General features: G+C 47.5%; 1 protein-coding gene and 1 long non-coding RNA gene across 5 annotated transcripts; both read left to right on the top strand.

Annotated features, from left to right (window-relative positions):
- Positions 1–37: 37 nt before the first annotated feature.
- LOC118288696 lies at positions 38–1,881 on the top strand. The gene is made up of 2 exons (XR_004785913.2): positions 38–595; positions 1,292–1,881. It is a non-coding gene; the product is annotated as an uncharacterized LOC118288696 (long non-coding RNA).
- A 1,536-nt stretch (positions 1,882–3,417) lies between these two features.
- Positions 3,418–9,232, top strand: cbx7a (chromobox homolog 7a). Of its 4 annotated transcripts, none has more exons than XM_035616005.2 (6): positions 3,418–4,442; positions 5,866–5,909; positions 6,065–6,130; positions 6,284–6,350; positions 7,202–7,481; positions 7,597–9,232. In XM_035616005.2, exons 1-6 carry the CDS (start codon positions 4,374–4,376, stop codon positions 8,139–8,141), a joined length of 1,071 nt encoding a protein of 356 aa, XP_035471898.1. In that variant the 5' UTR covers positions 3,418–4,373; the 3' UTR covers positions 8,142–9,232. The 4 variants fall into 4 exon arrangements, with proteins under 4 accessions (XP_035471898.1, XP_035471900.1, XP_035471897.1 ...); XM_035616004.2 differs by having other exon boundaries at positions 3,915–4,442; positions 7,202–7,499; XM_035616006.2 differs by lacking the exon at positions 6,284–6,350 and having other exon boundaries at positions 4,410–4,442; positions 7,202–7,499.
- The last annotated feature ends 509 nt before the right edge of the window (positions 9,233–9,741 follow it).

Raw genomic sequence — 9,741 nt, 5'->3', positions numbered from 1 at the left:
GATCACAATCGTCCCCGGGCAAAGTTTGTCCTGTGCAGCTCCGGGTTTCACAGCTGGATCCGAATGGTTGTGGGGGGGTTTTTTCCCCCAGAATTGCTTTTCTCCCTTCAGAGAGATTAAAGAGGTGGGGGCCCCGGGGATAAAAGGTCGGGGACAGAGGGAAATAAACCAGAAACGCATGGATTCCCGGTATGAGGCTGCAAGTTAATGCTTTTTCCTCGTGTGTGTGTGTGTGTTGTGATTTTCCAGAGAAGTGGCGCTGATTTTCTTACTGGCACGTTCGGTGAGTCATGCGTGAGTCAGACACGTGGGTGGGAGCGATCCGTCCTGCCGTGTTGTTTTTCGCCCGCTCCATCCTCTGCTCCCAACTCCGCCACTGTAGTATCCGGGCAGATCACAAGTCATGTGATTGCCGACTTGCAGCGTTTTACCTCCTTTACGGGAAAAAGGCGCTGCGCTCGTCGCCGCGTTGTACATGCGCTTCGGCACAGAAGGCGTAAGAGCTCCTCGTCCCCGTGGCTCCACTGTCCGAGTCCACCGTGAAGGCACCACGAGGTCCTCGCGAATCACTGGCGTCATGGTCATCAATATGTAGGTGAGCGCATCAGTCCATGTCAAGACATTACAGGATGCTGAGTTAGATCACCAAACTCTCCAGTACATCCGCAGCAGATGATGAGTCGCCTGAAAGTATTAACAAAGTATTATGACTAATGGGGCAGAACACCAAGTTGAAGTTCAGTCAGGACCAGAGCTAATCAGCCTGAGAAGACAGTACCACCTCATCCGTGGCTCTGGAGGGAGAGAGGTTGCCCCAGTGATGTCATCAGGGTTATCTTGAGCCGAAGAATTCTGGAAAATTTCCTGAAATATTGCCTCTGGCCAGAATATTCTGCGAGTCTGTTTGACAGTTATCAAATGAAGCAGTTTTTTCCGACTCGCATTCCAAAAATGGCCCCAAAAATTGAGTCCGGACATTTTCTGGAGTTCGTCGTTCACATACGACAAAACGCAGGCAGGATATTGTCCGAGTCAAACGCGTCCACACCGGCAGGAACATTTCCGGATCATTTTGAGCTTGTTTGACAGACCCTGTTGCCACTAAAGCAGCTTTTTCCGACTTGCACGCCCCAAAAAGGGCCCAAAAACTTGAGTCCGGACGTTTACTGGAGATCGTCGGACGTCAGACACGTTCACACCAACAGGAACATTTCCGGATCATTCTGTGGCGTGTGGGTAAAGAGCATGAACGAGGCAGGACATGACCATAACTCTGTGTTTTTGTTTGCAGTCATCCAGACTGGCAGGAAAGGTTCCTGAAGATGTCCGGAGCAACATCTGTGGACGCTTGCGTTGTCACACACAGCCCCTCCTGGTAATTTCAGGAAACTGCGCGGTCTTCAGTGCCTGTCTGAAAGCGGCTTTGGTTTGGACTTGTGCCAAGCTGTCCTGGAAAGCGGACGTGTGGGGTTTGACAGATGTGGCTGTTTGTTGGGCAGGGGGAATCTAATGAAGGACACTATTCAGTTTCTTTATGGAAAATGTAAGCCTGACTGAGGGCTGGGATCAGAACTAGTTTGTACAACGTGTCTTAAGACCACATTGGAATAATCAACAGTCTGTGCTGAAAATCATTCGTAACGGTAAACTCAGTTGTTTACAAGGGAAGTGGCAAAAAAATATTGTTGTGTCAAGAATGAGTAAAGAGATCTCTGCGCAGCTTGCCCAGCGTGGCTCGAAGTGGGTGTGAATGTATCATGGCTGGTTTGGGAAAGTTACACTGAAATGGTTTAACACAAACGCCCCATCCCCAAATCCAACATCAACCAGGTGTGCGAGGAGGGGGTTTCACCAGCTGTCCATAAAAGTCAGGATATTTCAGCTTCCGCTGCTCTTCTTTCATCCTTTCTCGACTTTCTCTCGCAGCTTCTTCAATTCTAATACCTGTGAGGTCAACCTCAGACACTGAGGCTTTTATTTTAGAAACATTACATCATTATAAGAGATGAACCACTGTGATTTATGCTACATACGAGAGGTGAAAGGTCAAAGTTGGGTCGGTGGGTGTGGATCCACTTTTCAGTCCATCAACTCTTGCTGTCTCATCGCCATCATCCAGCTTTTCAGCAGTCGCTGTAGAAACAGTTGCCATGACACCCAATGCCCGTAAGTGATGCAAGTGTTCCAGGTGCAGAAAGATCGCGGACCATAGACCGTGTGGAGGGACTGTGTGTGTGTGTGTGTGTGTGTGTGTGTGTGTGTGTGTGTGTGTGTGTTTTGTGTGTGTGTGTGTGTGTGCGCGTGTGTGTGTGTGCGCGTGTGTGTGTGTGTGTGTGTGTGTGTGTGTGTGTGTGGTTAGAGAGTTTTAATGTAAACTGATCCACATCAGCCTCAGTGGAAGATAATAGGAATCTGGCTCTAGGCCTTTTTTCCACTGTAGTCACTTTACCTTTTTTTAAGCTGTTCTACGTGGGGACTGGACGTGAAGATGTTCAGGTATAAAATTAGATAAGCCTGTGTGTGATCAGTGGCTGTGATCACACCGCTCAACAGAGATTTTAAGAATCAGTTCAATTTTTTTATGTGGGCTGCAACATCAGCAGTCATTATCATCACTGAGTTGTTTATCTGTGAAGAACTCGGAACCTTATTTCCAGCCCTCCTCTCTGCAGTGAGGTTGCTTAGCATTCAGGATGTGAAATTAAGACTTTTAGTCAGAGTTTAGCTGTTTAGTTCCATATTTGGATCAAACGCAGCTGGAGGTGTGGACATTGCTTCCAGAGAGCGGAGCAAGACTTTCATCTCCATTGCAGATTCTGATCTTTCTAGCCTTTGTTTCTGTTTCTTAAAAAGACATCAGCTCCCTTTGTGTCTCACGCTCAGGCTGGACTTCAGTGATTTAACAACACAACTTAATTTGAGAAGATCTTTACATTTCGGAAATACTTATTCGCTGTCTGGCGGAAAATTACGGTTACTGCAGCCAATTAGCTTTGCATAAACACTGAAAATGGTCGGAAACAGTTTGGCTCTGTCCAAAAGGTTCATATATGTATAATCACCTGCAACAAAGAACCAAATTGTTTTTTGTCCAACTTTGAATGAGTTGAATATAGTTACATGAGATGGACCCGACCTTCGTGTAAGTTGCCATGTTTGCCACTTCATGTTGAATACGCCTGGTGCACAAAACGGTCCAGAATACGTCGCATTCGCGTTGAATTTTCAGCGCTGCCGGAAACAGGAAATGGAATTAGGGGTGCGCCACCATAAAGCGTCCCCTGTCGGGTGCTCAGTTGGTTGCGGGTTGCAACTTTACCACCAGATGCTGCCAGAAAAGTAAAAAAATTACACACTGGGGCTTTAACATCACACGACAACTTTTTTTCAAAACTATTACAACAACAAATTCCGGAGCAGAAGGTGCCGATAATGCACCTATTACGCTGGTTGCCAACCGCCGTTAAAAACATCTAAGAACAGTGTACAACCATTCACATTTGCACTCTCGTATCGTGTTATGGTCCTAGAACACGGCCTCAACTGGAGTTCTGGTTTAAAAAAAACTAAGTGACAGTGGACAAAACTCTAAACTCGAGGCTTGTCACGGGTTGTCACTTGGTTTCAGTCTTGAAGCTGGGCTAAGAAGATGGGCCGCTTTCTCCAGCCTCATTTTTACTGTGACATGAATAAAATGTCTCTAAATGATGAATTGTTGTTTTCCAATTTGCTGTAGCATTTGGTTTGTGTAAACTCAGAAAGATCAAATCTAATTTGTAATTTCACTTCAGGCCTTATTAAAAAGTTAGGTAAAGGTGAAAAATGAGTCAACTGCGTTAATGGGCGAGTTTAAAGAAATATACTGTTTCGATTTAAAACTGTTGTGGAAATCCCTGAGAGTGCATTGGTGTGTATTTTTTTCTCAACCTTCCTGAACTTTCGTTTCACAATAACCTTGTGGTTCCTCTCCTCCTCTCCTCCTCTCCTCTCCTCCTCCTCCTCACTCGCTCTTCTGCACTCTGCTCCAATTTGCGTGCGCGGCCCCGCGGCTGCGGGCACGCACTTTGGGGGCTCGGTCCTACGCAATGGAAAGGGAGCGCGCCCGACTTAAAGCGGCGCGTTGAACCAGTGTTGATGTGTCGCAGATTTTAAAAAGTGAGGGAGGCAGGCTGCCGGAGTTCGGAGTGAGGGCGAAGGCTCAGAACAAGTCGCACCGCGAGGGAGCAGCGGCGGCGGCGGGACTTTGACGGTGTTTCCGCTTTTCCGGGCTTCTTCTTTTTCTTTCGCCCCCCCTCCCTTGTGTGTTTTCATTTGTACACTTCAACATAACAGCACAGGCACAGTTCGCGGAGCGTGCGGAGCAGCGCGCGGCGATGGAGCTGTCATCCATCGGGGACCAAGTGTTCGCCGTCGAGTCGATCACGAAGAAGAGAGTCAGAAAGGTAAGACGGACGACTCGGTGTCACACACTTTCTTCACGCAACTTACATAACTTCTTTTTTCCGGAGCCCGAGGATGCTGCCCCTGTGTGTGTGTGCCCACTGACCACCATCCGTCCTGGTGCACAACACCGCCACACCGGGCTGCGCCGTTTGCCCCGTCTGTAGTTTACGCAACAACAACAACAACAACAACAACAACAACAACAACAACAGTTTGAAGTAACGGCGTCAAAGTGGCACACTGTTCTCTCTGTAACCTCCCGGCTGCTGCAACACGAACGTGTGTGTGTGTGTGTGTGTTTTTTCTATTATTTTTTTTCCGGAGGAGCCTACGCAGCTGTAGTAAAATGTGGAAGGGGGTGTGTTGTCCTGCGTGCGGCCGGCGCGCGGCGAGCTGCGCACTTGGTTCGGCCGACGGCAGCGAGCGCAGCCGTTGTATCCGGGGGAAACTGCTGCGTAATGTCGCCGACTGCTGCGTGACGGGGGGGACCCGCTCATTCGGGGGGGAGATGTCGTGGACGAATGGTAGTAATAATAATAGTAGTAGTAGTAATAATAATAATAATAATAATAATAATAATAAACCCCGCAGCGGAGGATACGTTAGCTCGGCGTGTGCACGTAAGAGGGGTGTGTGTTCTGTAATGTGAATGCAAAGTGTGCGCGTTACACCACAATCCCTCCAACAGTACCAGGACACTGGACAGTGTACCATAACGCGCCACGACACGGTGATAATGTGCGCGATCGTTTTTGTCCCCCACACCATCGTGCACTCGGTGAGTGGTGGTGGTCGCTGCAGCTGGCGGGTGAGACTCGAGCGTTGCGCAGCGCACAACTGTTTACACGTCCGTCCGTCCGTCCCCCCCCTCGTCCCCCCCCCCTCGGCCCCACCTATGTGCGAGGAGGCGCCGGTGTAATGTTCTAGAAAAAGAAGCAGGAGCTCGTGCGCCGGTCCGCGTGTAGCCATGTGGCGTCAGAGAGAGAGAGAGAGAGAGAGAGAGAGAGAGAGAGACGAGCTGCTGTTTCGGAGGCCACCCGGCCCCGCTGTCATTGACGTCATCCCCGGGAGAGAGAGGAAAAACACACACACACACACACACACACACACACACACACACACACACACACACACACACACACACACACACACACACACACACACACACACAGCGATTGAGAGGCAGAAAAGAAATGTGTCCATGACCCTCCCCTCCTCCATCACTCCACACTTTAAAGTGACAGTCATCCCATGTATTGTTCTTCTTCTACCCCTCCTCAGCAGCCACGGACTCTCCGTGGCTCAACTCTGCAGATTTGAGGCGCAGGTTGTGTGAATGTGTAAGAGACACTGTGCTGCATCTCCTCTGAGCTCACCCTCCCCTCTCCTCTCCTCTCCCCCCCTCCCTCGCTCTCTCCACAGGGTAATGTGGAGTACCTACTGAAATGGCAGGGATGGCCCCCAAAGTGAGTAAGCCTTGAGTCATAGTGACCTCATTCCCTCGATATATACTCAGGAGACTTTTTATTATGCGTTTCTTTGACGCTGGAGCACCGTGTCCTGTGGAAGATAAATAGAATAGGTGGATGGATAAAGGAGATTTGAATGTGTGTGTTGGCAGGTACAGTACTTGGGAACCGGAGGAAAATATTTTGGACCCGCGCCTGGTCCTGGCCTACGAAGAAAAGTGAGTAATGAAGGAAATTCTTGAAAAAGGACTTATTTTTTTCTTCTCGTTTTTCTTTGGAGTCTCTTGCTTACAGCCTTGTCTCTCTCTCTCTCTCTGCCACCTTGTCTCTGTCCTCTCCCGTCCCTCTCCCTCTGTGCACCATCTCTCCAGTCAGGAGAAGATCAGAGCTCTGGCCTATCGCAGGAAAGGTCTCAGACCCAGGAGGCTCGTGCTGCGGGTAGAGACACTTACTTTTTCTTCTTTGTCTCTCGAGCTTTTGTTACACTTCCTTCATTAACCGCGACTGCTGGGCAGGGCTTGTTTGTTTTTAACGGCACGTTCACCGGCGATTGTTGGCTGAATTTTTTTTCCGCGAACAAATTAGTAACATCCTTAAATATATGAATGTATTCTTGATAAAAAAAAAGGGCTTTTCCATCAGTTTAGTACTGTACTTTCATCAAGTTGGGGAACTGGCACGAGGCCGATGAAAACAAGTAGGGTCAAATTGAAGAAGCAGAGGCCAACATATCCTTAGTTTTAGTCCTTTTGGATGGATCGCACAACAACCACCACACAGAAAAAAGAATGAATCATACATCTCCCATAATGCTTTGTTTTTCATCAGACCTTCCTTCCCCCCCTAAATGCTTGCTTTTTCAAAACTACACAAGTCTGGTTTGTAGCACAATAAACATGTTAAGACTCAAGCCCAAGGTGAAATAACCCATCAACTCATTGGTGTTTTTTAGTCTTTTTTCATTGGATTTTTTGACAATAACAAAATTATAGAATATCACAGAGCACACGTCCTTCAGGACCACATTTCCAATCCACCTTATTCTGACGAGTCACAGGTGAAACGGCTGGTGAGATAGCGGAAGATGCAGTTAGCTAGCAATTCCCAAAAGCTAAGAGCAGATTCATTCAATAGCAGTGGCTGACTCCTGATGGCGTTTCGCTAGGAAGTAGCGAATTCTCCTTCAATTTAGAAAACTACATTACTGCTTTGTTGCTGTTGTTGTTGTTGTTGTAGATTTTGTTTAAAACGTGAGTCATGTGTTGACCTGTACTTCGCCCCTGCCCCAGAACATCTTTGCCATGGATCTCCGCAGCGCCCAAAAGGTTGCAGAGAAGCCCCCGCCCCGGCTGCGTCTCTCCCTCACCCGCTCCATGAGTACAGACGTGGACCAGGGCGAGCGGAGCAGCATGTTCTGTAGCCAGGTCAGGAGGAAGAGGGTGGGGGTTAAACGAGGGCCAGACAGACCCCTCCGCCCGCTGAGGACGAAGGAGGAGCCCATGGAGGGGGACTGGAGGGACATCATCGAGGAAGAGAAGCAGGAGTCAGAGAGCAGTGTCGAGGAAATACGTGAGGACAGTTTATACGGTTGGTTTTCCCACGTTAATCGCTTTGACATTCAGAAGCTCAATGGTGACATTTGACCTGCATAAATAAACAAAACCCTGCTTCTCCCCTCTCCAAGGTCGGTCCGAGTGCAGCTCCCCGCCCCTGCTGGAGCGACAGGACTTGGCAGTGGAGGAGAAGGTGGATGCCGACCTGACAGTGGAAGGCTTAGAAACATGGACTGACAGATCAGATGGCAGAGTGTGTGAAACGTTTGCGTGCAACCAATCAAAGGACAGCGCTGCAGTGCCCGCTGCCAGAGCAGGAGACGCGGTCACCGCGGGCGACAGGTCAAATTGGGACAGAGGTGTGGAGGAGGTGGAGTCAGGGTCGGAGTGTCCCAGATTAGAGAGGAACGACACAATCACGGTGATAGTGAGCGTCCAGGGGAGCAGCGAGACGGCGGTTGCCGCCGCCGCCGCCGCCGTCGTCGCCTGCTCCACTGCCGAGGAGGCGAGAGCCGACAATCAGAGTGCCACCACCACGACAACTCCGGGCAGTCAGTCCGCCCCCGCTGCAGCAGAGCATCCCGGGAAGGTGATTGAGACAGAGGTGACTATCAACTCACTGACGGTGACTTTTAAAGAAGCCATGGTGGCTGAAGGCTTCTTTAAGGGCTACTGAATGAAGAGGAAGCGATTTAAAAAAATATATACACTTGTCACTCATTTTATACATGTAAATAGTCGTGTGTGTAAGATAAGTTCACGTTTACAAAACTACACTCATTTCCTACTGAGTTTTATGAAGACGTCATTGCCATCGACTGAAGAAATTAGTGGCGATTTCATCATTGTCGCTCAGTTATTGTTATTATTATTATGACAGGAAGCCCGAGGCCCCCAAATAAAATGGCTCAGATCATTTGTTGCAATAAACTGATCACACTGGATTGCAGTGGTAGGGTTTCATTCCTGGGGCCGCTGGGTTTACTGCGAGGTGGTGAGGCAGCGGCCTAAACAAACCTAACAGTCCACATTACTACTTCCACGCAGCTACCTTTTTTCTAGTCGTCCTCAGTGCTTTCCAGGCAGACGTTGGTCTCACTTCTCCAATCCGTTCACGGGGGCCCGTTTCAGTCGCTCCTCTTTCTTACAAATAATGTTTTGTAAAGATACCTGTCTCTCTCTTTCTTTTTCTTCCAGTATTTGAGTGAACCGCATGCCCTGTCAGTCTGTGCCGCACACGCACAAAGCCTCGTCCTGTGTCGTATTGAAGAGGTTTATTTCCGTCACAAGTGACACAAAAACAAAAGAGATAGAATTAGTGCCTGCTGCTTTAGATGAAGTTCCGCGTTTCAAGGGCGACGGATGCACACAAAAAGAAGAGTACACAGTTGTGTTCGCTGTCGGTCGTCTTTTTACTTTACAAGTATAAAATGCTACCTGGTTCTATTTTTGTATTACCAATTGATAGTCCGCTCTTCTCAGTAGCCTTTGTGCGTTTTCAAAAGGAGGAGATTTTGGTTTTCACTGCTGCTGTCAACGCCATGTAGGGTAGTGTACAAACGGAAGAAAAATGTACGTTAGGTCAGACTGTAGTGAGATATTATTTATTGCATGTCACACGTATAAGCTAAACTAATTTATGTCACTTATTGTGTCTGAATCTGTCCGTTATCAGACAACGATAATCTGTCAAATGTCTCCTCTCTCTTAAAATGACTTTTTATTTTGACTGCATTTCCAATAAATATGTACAAAACGTGTAACATTGATAACAAGAACTTAAAGTGTTTTTTTTATTGTTTTTGTTTTACAATAAATATCAGTTAAGAAAAAGAAACCCAGAAACCCTTCATCACATCACAACTTAAGGAGTTTTTCTGGTGTATTTCAGAAGTTCATTGAACTGTTTGTGCAGACTTGCTCACTTGTTTTGTTTGTGGCCGACAGCGCCTCTCACAGTCATCGGCAGGAGAGAAGCGTACAGAATCCACCTTTGTTTTACATGTACTGTACATTTCCATCTCATTTTGTCATCCATTAGCACAACCCAAAAAAACTCACCCACACACTGTCAATATATACTCCCCTTTCAGACCTTAAAACCATTTTGTTAGCAAAAAAAAATAAATTCAGTTTATGTTCTAAAACATAAACCTTTTTTTTCATCAAAACATGTTTTGTTTCTTTCACCTTTTTTTTCCTTTTTAAAAAATTTGTTTGCACTTGAATGGATTTGGATACATTATCCATCTACAATTAAACGTACAGCACAATAA

The sequence above is a fragment of the Scophthalmus maximus genome, chromosome 17 (genome assembly GCF_022379125.1).
Source record: "Scophthalmus maximus strain ysfricsl-2021 chromosome 17, ASM2237912v1, whole genome shotgun sequence".
In the NCBI taxonomy this organism is placed as follows: Eukaryota; Metazoa; Chordata; class Actinopteri; order Pleuronectiformes; family Scophthalmidae; genus Scophthalmus; species Scophthalmus maximus.
The sequence above is the reverse complement of the archived record's forward strand: the minus strand, read 5'-3'. Positions and strand labels throughout refer to the sequence as shown.

Bases quoted from the DNA above. Each gene is read 5' to 3' on its own strand.
- cbx7a (XM_035616004.2), top strand. From the start codon at position 4,374: ATGGAGCTGTCATCCATCGGGGACCAAGTGTTCGCCGTCGAGTCGATC. The intron at 6,351-7,201 runs GTAGAGACACTT...CCCCTGCCCCAG, and splicing joins CCAGGAGGCTCGTGCTGCGG to AACATCTTTGCCATGGATCT. The intron at 7,500-7,596 runs GTTGGTTTTCCC...CCCCTCTCCAAG, and splicing joins ACGTGAGGACAGTTTATACG to GTCGGTCCGAGTGCAGCTCC.